Here is an 18,673-nt window from a genome sequence, read left to right as displayed (position 1 = left end):
GGATACACACACACGGGAGACATCAAACAACGATCTGACAAAGAGAGACAAGTGCGATGAGATTTTATAGGTGAATGGATTGACTGCAGCTGGTGAAGAGAGTGAGATCAGCTGGATCGCTGATGTACTGATCAGAGAGGTAACGCCCACTCGCACACACCCACACGCACATAACAACAAGTACACGAGACAAGAAGGAAACAGTGAATTAATGAACCGTGACAATAAAGGGCCATATCAGACACCCAGTGCAATGCAGCGCCAGACAAGTGTTTTTTGCAAGTGTTTTTTGCTAGTTTCAGCCCGACGCAGTTATCATTTTCACGTCCTGCCCCATGTTGTTTAAATAGTTTAATGCATTTGCGCCTATGGGCGTGCTGGTCTGAAAACAAGGTGTGTTCAGGCGCATTGTTGGCGCGATGCTATTTTTAGGCAACTCAAATAGACTGCGCCATTGACCAACAAAAACGTGGTCCAAAGTCAATGGTGCAGTTTTTTTACTTATTTTTTATTTAAAGGGCTCATTAGGAATATGCGCCTATAGGCGGGTGCACAACGCGCGTACACTTTTCTTATTACACACACAGGGCAGCAGCAGCACACAAACATGGCAAATATTTAAAATAAAAGAATTACAATGTAAAAGATTATTATTGTGTACATAAAGATATGGTGGAATCTGGCTTGTCCCGTAGATGGTCTGCTTGCATGCTTTAACTTCGTGCACGAGCAGATCTGTTTGCTCTCTGGAGAAGCAATTAGTTTTTCCGCTTGCAAATTCCACCATGTAAATAGCAAATCCGCCATGGCGCGAGCGCAACTGGCTTTTAAAGGGAGTGGGAGACTCTGATTGGTTTATTGCACATTACGCCCAAAACACACTTATTACTCATTAAGAGAATAGGGACAACCCTTTTACACCATGCGCCGGGCACCCTGACCATTTTTTCCGTCATTAACCCTCTGGGGTCTGAGCTGTTTTCTGGGCCCTGGAGGTGTTCTGACATGCTCTGACATTTGTGGTTATTTCTGTTACTTGTGACATTTTCATGGCTAAAGTCTAATTACACTGTATTCATCACAAACTCTGCTACAATAATATATCAGCAGCATGTATGTAAAAGTTTGTAGTTTTGAGATAATGACATTTATGCGTGGTTTGTGAAAATACAAAAAAAAATTCTCACTGAAATAAGGCCATGAAACCCATACTGATTGTTTCTTCACAAGACTTTTGAAAATTGTATGACGTAGCCTAGAATATTTGCTCTAAAACTATGTGAAAATCACCCTGACTGCTCATTCAGAGAAGACAATATATTGATTAAAAATTTTTACGACGTGTTTTGTGTGAGAAAGCTTTATGCGGAGGTCATTAATATGTAAGCTTTTCACACCTGAGAAAGACTAAGACCCTCCCCTAACGGCCCTATTAGGAGCTATCAGGCCCTGTCATTCTGAGCAACCTTTCACAAAGAATGAGGAGATTTAAAAAAGAATGGCTTTTAGATTGTTTGGATTTATTTACAACACAACATAATCCAAAGATACACAACAAATGACAAAAAAGCACTTATTGAAAACAATGATCCAAAGACAGAGACCTTTCTGCCATTCCTAAAAACATTGTACATACCTTTCATTTCCAAGGTGTTTGATTTTCACTTTACCATGTTCATGTACAGAGACTCGTGTGAATGTTGAAGTCAGCAGGACTCAGTGGCATCTGGGCCCTGAAAGAAAAAAAAAAGTGAACATACTGATATCAAGAGAAAGGCCTGCACGATTTTTGGGAATAAATTTTAGATTTTTCTGGTTAAAATTGCTTTTTAAAATTCACAGAATACACACACACACACACACACACAAATGTTTCCAACAATATATAATATAATGAACACCAGGTTTGTTGTGCCTTGTAGGCATAGGCTATGCGCAGTGCTGCATAAAATAATAACAATAACCTATAGCAGTCTATAAATCTTCCAAAAGATTTCAGTAAGCTAGAGAAAAATATATTGATTATCATGTTACTTCAAATGTTTCCATTCGTTATGATGATATGAAATTAGATAATAGTAAAAACATGAAGCCGTTTGGTGCGTTTTGCTTTTCAAACGCGATCGCGCTCAAATATAAAATATTATGGTTACCATATAGCCTACATATCTACGTTTGAGCAGATATCCACAAACACAGTAACAGTAAACACGGGTCTAAATATTATAATATTCACCATATATATAGCAACAGTTCAACTGCAATGTGAAATTTATGCAACAATAACAAACTAATATGTAAGAATTTCTTACCTTACATCTTTCTTGTCTTCAAATCGCGTTCTTCTTCTTCTGATGTAAATCCAACGTAAGCTCACGGCGCGTCTTTCAAACTCGACGAAAAGCAGAGACTTGTGAAGTGTTTTGGTGTTTTGTTTTTGAGGTAATGAGCGCGTTCGCATTCCATGTGGAAATTTGCATGTGAATCTCTTTTGCGCGAGTGGGCGTGGTCAAATAAAAAATAATTAGGAAGCGTTTGAGAAGCTGGACATCTTCTTGGTTTTATACAAATTACTTAAACAGAGAATATTTGTTTTCAGTTTGAATCCGATCATTTAAAAGTACACACTTAAATGTGTATAAAGGTATATGGCTCATAAATGTGTGACAAGTATTCGCTGAGTTTTGTTTCAGTTTATAGACGTGCTCAAGAAAAAAAAGTTCACCGCGACGGAGAGGCAGAACGCACACCCTTCTTTATTTTACAAAAGCACAATGTTTTGATTTGATTGTAAGTGGACACATACAAAAGTAAAAATATCACAGATTCTTTTTTTATATTTCTTTTTTCTGTATGACCATAAATGACGGAGAAATTTAAGTTTATAGTGCTACAATGTGAAGAAAATCCAGCAAAACAGCCGGCGCGTTTGCTGACCTCAGAGGGTTAAACTAGCAAAAGTGGATTCGGACACGCCCTAAGTGCACTTGCGCCATGCACTTTAGACCATGCACTTAGATCGTTAAAATAGGGCCCAAAGTGTTAAAACAAAGAAATTATGTTTCCATATATTATTCTGTCACTTGCTTCATGAGTTTGGTTAATATTGAGCTGAGAGATGATATTAGTAGATGTTTCTTTGTTTTCACCCCAGTGATTATTTTTTGTGAATTTGATATTTTCTCAGTACAACAGTTACAGTTACAGTTAGCTTGTGTTATTATGGGATATGTACTTTATGGTTATGATTTATTTATTATGTGTGTTTGTCTGTGGTGGTTCTCTGTATTTTGAAACATAAGATTCAACATCTAAAGCCACAAACAAAACATTGAGCAGCTACAGCTATGATCTAGAACTGTCACATAGTATTAGTGTGATGCCACATACAAACACGCATGCACTTGAATGTGCTGTGAACTACATCAGCCAAAAAAGCTGACTGCAAGTTAAGCTGAGATGTGAGAAAAGGTGTGTCTTTTCATTATTGATAATTTACTCATACACATGCTCTCTCATACCTGCACACACCCAAGTTCAATTGCAGTTTTGCTTGGTTTATTAAATAGAAGAACATGTTAGGTTTTGTTTAGTGGAGATGGTCCCCTTTAATGCTTAAAGAATTGTACCCCTTAAAAAAAAATCTCTTATATCAAGAATTAGTGCCATGTTTTGAAACATTATGGTGATATGCCATGGTGATATAATGTAACAAATACAAAATAAAATCTTTCTACAAGAATGTCTTATCTTATAGTTTTGCTGATCTGGTGAATTATTTTTGTTTTGGGGGGGATCACAAGGCAAAGAATACAATTTATTTTTGATAAATTGTGGAGATGTGGACATGTGCTTCCAGATACTGGGTAGCGGAAGATGGGAAAAGTGATGTTCTGAAACAGTAGTGTGATATTTTACATTTAACACAATATGTTGATAGTATGCTGATCTTTAATATTAATCTGTAGGGTTTTTTTATGCTGTCTGTTTTCAGATAATAGCGTATCAGCCATATGGCCGTTCTGTGGACTGGTGGGCTTATGGAGTCCTGCTGTACGAGATGCTGGCGGGACAAGTGAGTTCACAAGTGTATAACCATCAAATCCTACATCAACAACTGTTACTAATAACTTTCTTATAATTTAAAAAAAATTGCTCTGTTGTAGTATACTCTATGGAAGTTTAGATAGTGTTCGGATACAACCAGAATGTTTGGATGGTTTTAAACAGCATATAACTGAAATAATTTAAAGCTACACTGTGTAGGATTTACTCCCATCTAGCGGTGAAATTGTATATGACTACCAACTAAATATTACTTTCTAGCGCCTCCCATTCCAAAGGCATTTTAACTCCTACGGTGGCCCTATTATTTCAAATCTGCCGGCAGTCGCGAGTAATCTCCCTCTCACATTCGTCACTGTGCCACTGCATGTAAAAACGCGAAAGGCGAAGCTTGTATGTCCCTCTTTGGCCAATGTAGTTTCAAGATGGAGGGGCAACATGGCGACCGGCATTTGAACCCCTCACCCGTATGTACTTTCAATGGCAGATTATAAACTTACGAGAATACTTTATTACTTGAAAGAAGTAATTATACATTAATGAGCACATATATTTTTGAAAGAACTAAGTGTTTTTTGCTAAGAATCAACTAAAAAAGTTACACAGTGTAGCTTTAAATGTGCTACAACACTGTTTTAAGGCATATATAATATTGACACCACTACTGTGATCAGAGAATCCATATAATAAACAAAGATAAATCATCATGATACAGTATATGTGACCCTGGACCACAAAACCAGTCACATGGGTCACAATTTTGAAATTTAGATTTATACATCATATGAAAGCTGAATAAAAAAGCTTTCCATTGATGTACAGTATGATTTGTTAGGATAGGACAATATTTGGCCAAAATACAACTATTTGAACATCTGGAATCTGAGGGTGCCAAAAAATCGAAACACTGAGAAAATCACCTTTAAAGTTATCCATTTATGTTCGCAATTGTGCTGCATTCACTCACAAAAATGTTTGATATATTTACGGTTGGAAATTTACAAAATATCTTCATGGAACATGATCTTTACTTAATATCCTAATGATTTTTGGCATAAAAGAAAATTGATAATTTTGACCCATACAATGTATTTTTGGCTATTGTTAGGATTAGTGGTATGGTTCTGTTCTGGGCAAGAACTGCCTGCGCATCCATGCTGCCTAGCATGGATAAGAGCAGGGAGAGCAGCAATAGTATGGAGCTATTCTTGTGCCAATAAAAATGAACGTAGCTTTTCAAGAAACTAATGAAAATATAAATTGAAACTAAATAAATTATCTCTAAAACTGAAAAAGAATAAATCGCAGGCAAATTTTTTGACTTCGTTTTTAATACACTGCATGTTTTGCTAACTATTTCTCATATTTCAATCGCTGATCTGAACTTACAAATGCGCTTCCAGAGTTTTCATTTACGCTTCTGAAGTTTTCGTTTACGCTCCCAGAGTTTTCATTCGCCGTTCTGACACATTTCTCTCGTGGGGGCGGGGCTAGTAGCAGTGTGTTCTCATTGGTTTCTGAGCTTTTGATTGACAGCTTCGTGACCTGGAAGTGAAGACGTCAGTGGTGTGTTTATGTGTGGATGTGAGCGTCTGTAATCGCAGCTTTCTATTTCATTTTAGGGATAAGTTATGTTTGTTTTTTAATTTTATCTGTATTTACCTGCTGCTACTACTTAGTTGGCAGAAGCTTTTTAGGAGCACAAGAGATCTATTCAGTCTATTCAGGTGTAATTGCACATTAAAGTACTGTCTGTATATAATACTTAAAATATTGTAGTGTCCAATGTTTTCGGAGAATATTTGTTTATTCCTGATGATTATTTTGCATGTTAGGCTCTGATTAGGTTCAGCTGTTACAATTTAAAGAGAATATTAGCAAACGTGTGTGATATATTCAGCCGTCAAGAAAGTCAAACTTCAACCAGGTAATCAAGGTTGGCAGCCATGGGCATCACACTACTCATTGTTAGCATGATATACGTTTACACCATCAAAATTAATGATCACTTAAATAAGAGGAATTTAAACAAAATGAAAATTACAGTCGTGGCCTGCTGTCAGATACAGACCTCAAAGGGCATTTCATTACATATGTCACACAAAGAATGTTCTTATTGCCTTTTTTTAAAATTTATAATTATATTTAGTTATTTCATTTAATTAACATTTTCATTTAATTTAAATATATTTTAACAATCATCAACCGTTTCAATCTTGACTTATACAACCAGTTAAATTAATGTAATTGAAAATATGAATTCAAATAAATGTACATTCTTTATTGTCACTAAAGCATATACACAAGTATCGAAGTGAAGGTCTTGGATGCAATTATGTTGTGACAGGAAAGACCAGAATCCACAAAACATTAACTGCATAATATACATGTAATGCACAGTATTCTCATGATATACATTACTATACAAAATGCACAATTACAAATACAGAATACATTTTAAATGTTGCAATGATTCTTTGAGCAGTTCCTGTTGCAGTACAAGTAACAAAGCAGTGACTGGACACAAGCAGTGCAAGGATAGTCCACCCAAAACATGAGCATTCTCTCATCATTTACTCACCTTCATGCCATCCCAGATGTATATGACTTTCTTCTTCATATAAACAGACAAAGAGTTTTAAGGAAATAATCCATCTCTGTGAGTCCATATAATACAAGTGGATTGTAACCCATGTACGTAAGATTTTTAATAGTTAAAACAGTTTACATTATTATTATTTTATCTAGCCTATTGTTTGACTTCAGAAGGCATTGATTCATCCACTGAGGTCACATGGATTACCGTCACGCTCACTGTGTGTGGTTTTTAAAGCGTCTTTAGGACTTGCAGAGATGGATTACTTTCCTTACAATCTTAATTCGTGTTTATCTGTAGAAAGAAAGTAAAATGCATCTGGGACAGTATGAGGGTGAGTAAAATAAGTGAGAATTGTATTTTTGGGTGAACTATCCCCTCAACATTCATATGCTATTGGTATGCTAATCCAAGATCAGCATAAAGTGAAACCTCTTGTGTACTTGCGAACTATGTTTGTTTTAATCTAGAGGAAATTGAAATATTTGCTAGTTTATATTAAAATAAATCAGGTGTCTGAAGATCAAGATCCCAGTCATTCAAAGGTGATGTGTCTGAACAAAGTAAGATTATTGTCTGACAGGGACAGTGGATCTCTGGTACTATCACTCCATCCTCTGTGTCAGCATCAGAATTTTGTTTATGGAAAAGTTGCTCCACTCCCTGGAAAATGAGAGAAGAAATGTATTATAATCTAACAATACAAACTGCTTTGAACTCCCCATACAGTAACAAGTTGCAGACTTAAAATATGTATTATATATATATTTAAGGGATTTTACAGTACTAAATATTTACCTCGGAGTCAAGCAGCATTTATCATCTGTAATACTGTTGTGTAACCAGTAGATGGCTGTATTGCCCTATATATAAACATATGGATGTGTATTCCCTAGTTGCTGGATGTTTTCAGTCATAATTACTTGCATGTATTTGTCACATTCACTGTCTGTCATCGTCCTGTCTGCACTACAGTTCCCAGAATCCTCCTTGTTTCCACACCTGAACTCACTCCCTTCATTACCCACCGGTTCATCATCATTATCTGCATCACCTGTCTTGTGTTCATCTGTGTGTGTATTTAAGTTCCTGGTTTTCACTCTTCACTGGTCGGTCAATGTTTATGTTAGGTTTGTTTAATGTTAGGTTTATCCTTGTTCTGAGCGCACGCTCCCTTTTTGTTTGTATTTGTTTATATTTAGAATTAAAATCTTGGAATTCATCATCTTCGTGTTCGTCTCCTACTTCATCCACCCAGAAGCCTGACAGTATTAAGTTTTTAATGTGGACATATATTTATTATTAAAGACTATTAAAGATTTAACATTTGTCAAAGAAATGTTCATTTGAAGTGCACTTTTTTTCATTATTATTAGTCAAATATGGACACAGAAAAAGCAATTTGTTACTCATATACATATAATAGCTTTATCAGTCATCTTTATCACACAAAAGTAATCAGAATAAATATTGCAACCAGGGCGATACTTCAAAATAATTGAGTGTTTACATATTACGAACAGAGACGTGTTCTGTGGTCAAGTCGTGTCTCTCCTCTTTCAAAAACTTTGCATCGCAAATTAATCAGCAATTGAGAAATTCAGGTTTAAATAGCTTTATTGGCATGGTAAAAAAGGCTGTACATTGCCAAAGTTGAATCAGGCAGTGATTGACAGCACCCTGGTCCTATGGCATTGCTCATTGACTGATACAGTACAGATACTGTACAGTACTCTAGCTCAATGTTGTTTGGGGTGGCTGGGGGGAAATATGATCTAATCGAAGCAAATATGATCTAATCGAAGACTGTAACCGAATGTAGATAAACAAGTCATGTAATGATTGGGCTAACAGTTAAATCAAGACAACACAGCTCAGCTGTATAATGTTATGGGCTCTCACTGAGCTCTAAAATGCCTCTCCACCTGAAAAAAGCCAGTACTGTATTATAAATAGTATTAGTATAGTATTAAAAAAAAAAAAATTCAGACTTACCACGAGTAGGCTAACGTTATCCAGTATCCTCCTGATAGCGACGATGACTAATGATAAATATCATTCGTCTGTACTATTCCTTCTAAAAGAGATCATCTCAACAATATAGTGTAGCAGCAAATAAATACAGATATAAACTTAATATCACTAAAATGAAATAGAAAGCTGCGATTACAGACGCTCACATCCACACATAAACACACCACTGACGTCTTCACTTCCAGGTCACGAAGCTATCAATCAAAAGCTCAGTAACCAATGAGAACACACTGCTACTAGCCCCGCCCCCAAGAGAGAAATGTGTCAGAACGGCGAATGAAAACTCTGGGAGCGTAAACGAAAACTTCAGAAGCGTAAATGAAAACTCTGGAAGCGCATTTGTAAGTTCAGATCAGCGATTGGAATATGAGAAATAGTTAGCAAAACATGCAGTGTATTAAAATCGAAGTCAAAAAATTTGCCTGCGATTTATTCTTTTTCAGTTTTAGAGATAATTTATTTAGTTTCAATTTATATTTTCATTAGTTTCTTGAAAAGCTACGTTCATTTTTATTGGCACAAGAATAGCTCCATACAATAACCCCCCCTTAGGGTAAACAGAACAGAACCAACATGAATGTATTGCAGATATCATAAATTCAAGACTTTTAAGTACAACATATTTCGAGGATTTATTCTGATTCAAAGGGCAATATGAATGCCAAATACTGACTGCACGAGAGGAGAAGCTGGGGATGGAGGAGGGTAATTAGCTCCTGAGAAACGCGATAGCTGTTAATAATACTGAAGGAGCTTATATATGTATACAGTGATAGGCATCATTTTCCTGTAGGTAGACGTGGATCAGCTGAGAGTCAGCTGTTGCGAGCTTGACTAACGTGACCTGCCAGAACTGACGCTAAGCTTAATTTCTGTCAGGACCACTATCGTCAAATACGATTGACAATTAGCATACAGTTAGGATTGGTGGTATGGTTCTGCTCTGGGCAAAAACTCCCTGTGCATCCATGCAGCCTAGCATGGATAAAAGCAGGGAGAGCAGCAATAACCCCCCAAAACAAAACCATGTGCCAATACCCCCCAACAAAAACTGACAGCGAAAGGTTTTGTTTTTTTGTTTTTTTGCTGATAGAATGGTTAATACATCCTGATGTTAGTGGCATATGTTGAGCACTATAGAACCTCTAATGGGGGAAGCATCACCCCTAGCGGCAGAAAAATCTGATACAACAAGCATGTTGTATAATCTCGGAACTATTGCTAAAACTAGTGTTTGGCAGGGTTTAACTAGTGTTAATTTTTGTGAAACACAGCAAAACCAACGTTACTCACGTATCGAGAAGAAATAAAGCAACCTCGGCCTTCCCACTTCTTAAGGTCTCTCCAGCGCTGGAAAGCTTCTTTGATATTAACGTGGGTGCTACCTTTTGCCTGATCGTAACCCTTCTTTTTAAAGTTATGTTCACCTGCCATTTTCCTCTTTTGCATTTTCTCTGCCATCTCTCTTTCTATAGTTGTTCTGCTAATGTCTGTCTTATGCACTGAGCTCTCTCTACTCTCCCTTCATGAGTGTATACACCACTTACTGCTGATTGGCTACAAGTGTGTTTTGGTGCTTGGTCTGATCTGCCTTTAATAATGTAATAATAAAAAAGCACTCTGGTGGTACAAATTGTCAATAATGTATCGGATGATGATATCATGGTACATTAGTGTATATATATCAAGGTACGCTTTCTTTCCTATATTCATATGCCATGCATTTAAATGGTACTATAAGGTCCTTCAAATAATACTATGGTATTACCACCTTGTTCAAACATAATGATTTTATCTTGTTTTTCCCATTGTATGTGACACCAGTATACTTTTTTTGTAAGGGTAAGCTTAAGGTAAATTCTATAATGCCACATTTGAAGAGTGCAACAATTTAAGAACCCATATTTAATATTAATATATATATATATATATATATATATATATATATATACATTATGTAATATTAATTTTAATTTTATGTTGATTTTTCTTTTTTTTTCCTTCTAAGCCTCCATTTGATGGTGAGGATGAAGATGAACTTTTCCAGTCCATTATGGAGCACAACGTCTCTTACCCTAAAGCCATGTCCAAAGAAGCAGTTTCCATCTGCAAAGGGGTGAGTTCTGCCACATAAAGAAAAAATGTTCCAGGTTCTAAAGCCCAACTGAACTTCAGCATGACTACTCTTCCTGACTCCATATTTTCTCTCTTTGTAATGAGGTTTCTGATATGTGCTATAGATTTATTCTTTTATGGTAAATAAATGCATTCAAGGTCGAAAGGATGTAATCAGAAAGTTAAAATCCAACAAGACATTATTTTTCTGTTTTGATGTCTCTATCTTGCATCTTTGTCTCTGAAACAGTTCTAGAGTTCTTGACTTAAAGGGCACCTATTATGCTACTTTTTACAAGATGTAAAATAAGTCTCTGATTCCTGTTTATGTGAAGTCTTAGCTCAAAATACCCACAGATAATTTTTATAGCATGTTAAAATTGCCAGGGGTGAGCAAAAACGAGCTGTATCCCTTTAAATGCAAATGAGCTGCTGCTCCCAGACCCCTTTCAAGAAGAAGGTGGAGCTTCAAGCGCTCACGCTCCAGTGGCAACAAAACAGGACAATCTCACACAATAAAATGTCAGAAACTGTACTAGCAGTGTTCAGTTCAAACCGGAGTCGGACAATGATGCCTACAGAGCCAGAGAATATATGCTGCATGGAGATAGAACAGGAATAGTTAAGTTTAATTACGCTTACGTTTAATAACTTATGTTGTCACCTTGCTTTTATCCACTACAAGCCTGTTGTAGCGGACCCCGTCCGGATGATGGCCAAAACTTGTACATCACACAAAAGATGAAGTGTCCGTTTTCACTCCAGAAAATCACTGTGAGAGCTGAATAAATCACAGTATAAGAAGTGCGCATTAAAGTCTTATCCATAAACTCTCTCTCTCCCTTGTATGACTCATCAACATACACAGCGAATTACACAAAACCACTCGTCACAACTAACATTAAACAAATATATACAGACTTTATGCCTTTCCGGGGGTGGTTAATAAACTGGTAAACTTTATATCCGTAAAACGACTTCTGTGAACTGTAATAAAGTGTGCGCTTTCCTTTTCATTACAGCCATGACCAGTATCGATCTGGAGACTGTAAGCTGGGTCACAAACAGTTGGTACTAATCCATCCTTGAGTAACAACTTTTTAGCAAAGCCTGTGTGTTGTTTTGTCCCTTTGTATTGACCCTCGTTCACAAAGCAGTCTGGAGTGAAATGATTTGCGCAGGCATAAACGAATTTAGGTATATTTTGTGGCACGTTACCTTCAAAACTGTGATGACTCTTATGTTCACTCTTACATCCAACAACAGAACATCGCAATTGCAGAAGAAAATATGCCTATAGCTTCCTGCCATGACGTCACCCGCCTATACGCCATTGGACTGATTTCACAAGTGCTTCACGACGCAATCACACAGTGTTCCCACAGCGTCATTTCGACGCAACGTCTTGTTCCCTCTTCAGGGAGGCGTTTTTCACATATTGAATTTTTCAGTATACTTCAATGTACTTTAATACCATGATGCTTTTTTGCTAATTTTATCATTAGAACATCCTGTTAGGTAGAGAAAGTCTCTACCTAACAGGATGTTCTAATGATAAAACTTGTTGATGGTGCAAGCAGGACCCAACACAGCTGATGATCTGCATCATCACACACTGTCACACTTTTATCATCTGATTTCATTTCTGTGTATTATGAAATGTGTGTGTGTGTGTGTGTGTGTGTGTGTGTGTGTGTGTGTTATAAGCTGTGCAACTTACTAATAGATACATAGTGGCTGTCAGAAGCTGACCTAGAAATGCCTAATTATAGAGGGATCGTGATTTAGAAACTTGCCTGAAATGTATGTTTCTGGCAAATTTAAGTCATTTATAATAATAATAATAATAATAATAATAAATCATGAAAACTTTTATTTTAGTTAGCAAATAGCGTCACAGTCCAGCTTAAATTCAGTGATGTTTAATTTTTGTTTTAAAAAAGTTAATAATTTAGTTAATTTATATATACAGTGAGGAAAATAAGTATTTGAACACCCTGCTATTTTGCAAGTTCTCCCACTTGGAAATCATGGAGGGGTCTGAAATTGTCATCGTAGGTGCATGTCCACTGTGAGAGACATAATCTAAAAAAAAAAAATCCAGAAATCACAATGTATGATTTTTTAACTATTTATTTGTATGATACAGCTGCAAATAAGTATTTGAACACCTGAGAAAATCAATGTTAATATTTGGTACAGTAGCCTTTGTTTGCAATTACAGAGGTCAAACGTTTCCTGTAGTTTTTCACCAGGTTTGCACACACTGCAGGAGGGATTTTGGCCCACTCCTCCACACAGATCTTCTCTAGATCAGTCAGGTTTCTGGGATGTCGCTGAGAAACACGGAGTTTGAGCTCCCTCCAAAGATTCTCTATTGGGTTTAGGTCTGGAGAGGTCCGTTTAAATGCCACGGCCTACCTGAGCATTGTTTCTGACCATGTCCATCCCTTTATGACCACCATGTACCCATCCTCTGATGGCTACTTCCAGCAGGATAATGCACCATGTCACAAAGCTCGAATCATTTCAAATTGTTTTTTTGAACATGACAATGAGTTCACTGTACTAAAATGGCCCCCACAGTCACCAGATCTCAACCCAATAGAGCATCTTTGGGATGTGGTGGAACGGGAGCTTCGTGCCCTGGATGTGCATCCCACAAATCTCCATCAACTGCAAGATGCTATCCTATCAATATGGGCCAACATTTCTAAAGAATGCTTTCAGCACCTTGTTGAATCAATGCCACATAGAATAAAGGCAGTTCTGAAGGCGAAAGGGGGTCAAACACAGTATTAGTATGGTGTTCCTAATAATCCTTTAGTTGAGTGTATATATACATATATATATACATATTAGGGCTGGGGGGATTAACGCGTTAATCTTTGTGATTAATTTGAAATGTTTAACGCGTTAAAAATAAATAACGCAATTAACGCAGCACTTTTTTTTTGCCTTGGTCATGTTTCCACCACTTTCCACCACTACAGTTTTTAAGAAAAAAAATAAGAATAACCAATGATGTGGATCTAAATGTATTTTAAATCAAGTAGTAATAGTTCATTACTTACAATATATGTGTAAGTGACTTATAATAAACATAGACCTGAGCAAAAATGAAATGCTGTAGGCAAAAATCCCAACTCGTGGCAACTTGTGGCATTTAACAACTTTAAATAAAAATGCATTAAGTTCATGAAGTATTAAGATTTATTTTGTTACATGATTAGGTAGCCACTGATGTTGTTGACTGATACGTGATCTTATATAATCAGTTTTACAATATTATATTGTAATAAAATACATAAATTGAAAAGTGGTGGAAATGACATATTTGAAAGCGCTCTTCAGTAAAACTGTTAAAAATAATAATAATCCATGGAATTCTAAAACAGCCCACTGTTATATTGTGTTAGAAGACAAATGAATGAAGCTAGGAAGATTGTTTTAAGAGTGTTTTAAGAGAGTGAATTTTCCATAAACTCACAGTGCCAAAAGTGCTCCTAGTTGGAGAATCACCCCTATACATATATATATATATATATATATATATATATATATATATAGATAGATAGATAGATAGATAGATAGATAGATAGATAGATATACATACATACATACATATATATATTAGGGGTGTAACGATTCATCAACTACATCAATGTATCAATTTATATTCCTATGATCCAACTACATCGATCTGTGCTCGGCAAGTTGGCCTTCCGGACGACATATATCGATCTAACATCGTTTTAAAAGATAATTAATCGATTGTATCGATACTAGGAAATAACGCATTGCATTTAAGCACGTCAGACTTTATATGGATGTTTTTTTCTTAGCACTTTTAATGATAAAGGCGTTAAACGTTACTCGATTCATCGCCATGCGTGACGCGCCAGCAGCAGCGCAAAGACAACAAGCAGCGCAGTCTCTCACCTCAGAAAAAACAAGAAAAACAGACTTTCCTGTCCTCTCAGCCGCTATACTGCAGTAGCGCGCACTCTTCAATTGCACGCGCAAATGCGGCGGAGCGCGCTGTTGGCCTATATCGCTTCACTATATATAAAGCACAAAATAAACTACAAGCATGCAACGTCGTTACGTTTTAAATTAGAAAAAAAAACCGTGTTGTCCAGATTCAGTATCTGCAGTCAGATGATGTTGTCAGGCTATATGTCCGTGTCATTATTCTACCATTATTTTCATAACTTGTGACGAAATAAAGTCTCTCACCTCAGAAAAACGAAATTTCATGTCTGATACTGTGCTCGTAGCGCACACTCTTTAATTGCACGTGCAAATGCGCCGGCGCGCGCTGTATCACTTCACTAAAGCGCAAAAGAAATACGAGCATGCAACGTCGTAAATTAGTAAGTTACGAAATAAAAGTAAAATACCAATAAATTACGTTATTGGTACGTCATGTGTGTTGCTATTTATCAGGAGCAGTTTCCAAGTTTCTTTACCAGTTCTTCTAAGTATTGTGTATCACCATTGTAGCCTAATTGTTGTTTGTTTCCATAACAAAATGCCAAAGGAATAATCAAGGGAATAATCGATAATTATGATTTTTGTCATAATCGTGCAGCCCTACTTTATAAAAATAAAATGTGTATGCATTTGACATTAATTGTTGTTTACTTGTTTGTTTATATCCATAATTAATTGATACCTGATTCCCTTACAAGAATTTTTGGCTAAAAAGTCACTTAATCGATTTCAAGACACTGAATCGTTTCGGATCGGATCGTTCTAAATTAACCAATATCGTCGTTGAATCATATCGACAACCACGAATCGCGATACAAATCGAATCGTTGTTAAAACTAATCGTTACACCCCTAAAATATATATATATATATATATATATATATATATATATATATATATATATAGCCCCTCTGGAGTAAACCGTGGTGTCATCGTCCAGCTCAGTTTAGTTCTTGTATAATAGTGTCAATGCTGGCAGATCAATATTATTGTTGAATATTAAATTAAATGTTAAATTGAATGTCCCCAACTAAGAAAGCCAAGCCAATGGCGACAAAGGTGGAAAAAGGTGACAGTGACAAGGAACCAAAACTCCATCAGGTGGCAGAATGAAGAAAAACAAAACCTTGGGAGAACCCAGGCTCAGTAGGGGGGCCAGTTCTCCTCTGGCCAATGAACGAACAGTGTATGATTATGATTCAAACAGCATTTTATGTCAGAAGTCAGATTGGTTTGGAACAATCAGAATATTATCCAGTTCCATCAGGTTGAAGATGTGAGATTTTTGTTGAGGATCAGTGCCGATGACTGTCATGTCGATGAGGCCTTCACAGTGGAGAGTTTAGTTGACACAATCTCTGCTGACACTTCAGGAATGCGTTGTGGTCGTGTCTAGGCGCAGGTCCTCCATTTGATCTAGATACGGCCTGGATCCAGCTGATTACAGTAAACCTCGGAATAAGCAGTAAGACTAACATTAGTGTAGATGCCATTCTTCTTATGATGTAACGGCAGTGTTGGGCAAGTTACTTTAAAAATGTAATTAGTTATAGTTACTAGTTACTTCTCACAAAATGTAACTGAGTTAGTAACTGAGTTACCTCATTACAAAAGTAACTAATTACCAGGGAAAGTAACTATTGCGTTACTTAAAAAAAAAAATTAAATGAATTAAATGGACACTAAATAGAATAAATTATTATTATAAAATATTGTACACTAATTCACACTATTTTAATGTTAATTTGGTGTGGGACATTGTGAGAGACACCTATTACCTTAAATATTAAAATGTTATCTTTACTATGGAACAACAAAACAATAGAAGGTTTAGAACTTTTAATATTTATTGCACAGTCAACAACTGGCCAAGAAATAAGTCTAAAAATAAATGATGCTTCTTAAGAAATGTACCAAAAATAAATAAACAGTAATAAAAAATATACATACACATACACTCTTTGTCGTGCAAATTAAAATGATAAAACTCACACACCGTTACAACTAGCCTACTTGAAGTATTTTCTTCCTCACGAAAGTAAGCAGTTTAACAAAATGTGCTCTCAATATAATACTGAACAATGTACCAAAATAAACAATAATAATAAAATATAATTTTGGGGGGGTTCATTTCTATAACCTACAGAGAACTTCACCATCAGAGGTTATTTAAGCCAAATTCTAGTCGTGTTTGCCGCACGTGTTCACAACCGGTCAGATGTGTTCTGGGAACGTTCTCTGCAGGTTATTTTGGAGTTTTGTTTCATATGTAAACTAATTAAAACATTGCAGATGATACCAATATGCTACAGATATTATTCAAATGCTGAAGTGTGTAATTTATTTATAAACAAACTATATTATGCTCGAACACATTCAGTCTCTCTCGCGCACTTCCGAGCGCGCTCTCCAACATACACACCGGTCTCTCTCGGACACATCGGTCTCTCTCGCGCACTTTCGAGCGCGCTCTCCAACACATCGGTCTCTCTCGCGCACTTCCGAGCGCGCTCTCCAACGGTCTCTCTCGCGCACTTTCAAGGGCGCTCGCGGCGTTCGCCTCGCTTTTGTTCGCCTTGCTCTCGCCTTGACTCGCCATGACTGCCGGTCTGCCGCACATAATTAATTTTAAAAAGTAACGGACAACGCACCATATGACCAGTGTATATTTATAATATACCAGTGTATATTTCAGTATACTTTAATGCACTTTAATACAATGATGCTTTTTGCTACTTTTATCATTAGAACATCCTGTTAGGTAGAGAAAGAGTTGATGGTGCAAGCAGGACCCAACACAGCTGATGATCTGCATCATCACACACTGTCACACTTTTATCATCTGTTTTCATTTCTGTGTATTATGAAGTGTGTGTGTGTGTGTGTGTGTGTGTGTGTGTGTGTGTGTGTGTGTGTGTGTTATAAGCTGTGCAACTTACTAATAGATACATAGTGGCTGTCAGAAGCTGACCTAGAAATGCCTAATTATAGAGGGATCGTGATTTAGAAACTTGCCTGAAATGTATGTTTCTGGCAAATTTAAGTCATTTATAATAATAATAATAATAATAAATCATGAAAACTTTTTTTTTTTGTTACCAAGCTGTTACAATGTGTGCCTTTTATAACCAAATAGCTGCTGGACTTGCCAAAGTTTGTGAAGTCCATTGTATCGGTCTAGTATTGAGGAAAGTTGCTTTTATAAGTAATGCATTATAATATTATGTTACTGTCACACTCTCACACCACATGGACTCTTGTTTGCAGTCACTACCGTTTTTCCTTAGTTAGTTTGTTGTCATGGACTCTCATTAGTTTCAGTTGTGCACTAATCAATCATCTCATTATCCTCTCACTATTTAAGTTCAGTTCAGTTCTGTTTGTGTGTTTAACCTGTGTGGATTATTAAAGGGTAACTCTCGCCAAAATGCAACCTAGGGTCTTTTTGTTAATCTACCCGAGGCAAACTTTCGTTTAAAAGCATTAGAATGGAAACGCCACTTTTAAGTTTGACCGTATTTTCATTTTCGGTCAAATTGCCTTCTGAATGGGAGTGCTTGGGGCACTTCTATGATAGCATCTAAAATTGCTATTTTTAAAACACTAAGAAGACACAACATGAAACTTTGCTCGAAGTATCACCAGGGGCACTTCACATGAACTTGAGCATTGAGAACATTGTTTGTGTACACAGAGTTTACTAAAAAGAAAGGTTTTGAACAACTCACTGTAGCTGTGTCCGCCGGCATTTTGACAGACAAAAATAGTCGATCTCCGAATGTGAATGAACTGACTCTGAATTTTAGTATTGCTTCTTATATGAGCATCCTTTTTCAAATACAAGGTCAATATTGATTTTCACTAACG

The 18,673-nt window shown here is 36.5% G+C and overlaps 2 protein-coding genes across 3 annotated transcripts in view; both read left to right on the top strand.

Annotated features, from left to right (window-relative positions):
- LOC307166205 (craniofacial development protein 2-like) overlaps positions 1–18,673 on the top strand; it is a gene marked incomplete at its 3' end in the record, with an annotated part of 193,535 nt that overhangs the window by 146,702 nt on the left and 28,160 nt on the right. The window lies entirely within an intron of this gene.
- The window catches only part of prkcaa (protein kinase C, alpha, a), a 233,676-nt gene that overhangs the window by 200,425 nt on the left and 14,578 nt on the right, over positions 1–18,673 (top strand). For both annotated transcript variants that reach the window (XM_079883299.1, XM_079883300.1), the window contains 2 exons: positions 3,995–4,075; positions 10,704–10,811. In XM_079883299.1, the coding sequence (XP_079739425.1) occupies positions 3,995–4,075; positions 10,704–10,811 (189 nt within the window). The remainder of the gene's footprint in view (positions 1–3,994; positions 4,076–10,703; positions 10,812–18,673) is intronic.

The sequence above is a fragment of the Squalius cephalus genome (assembly GCF_949319135.1).
Source record: "Squalius cephalus genome assembly, chromosome: 10".
Classification (NCBI taxonomy): domain Eukaryota; kingdom Metazoa; phylum Chordata; class Actinopteri; order Cypriniformes; family Leuciscidae; genus Squalius; species Squalius cephalus.
This window is presented reverse-complemented; position numbering and strand designations above follow the sequence as displayed.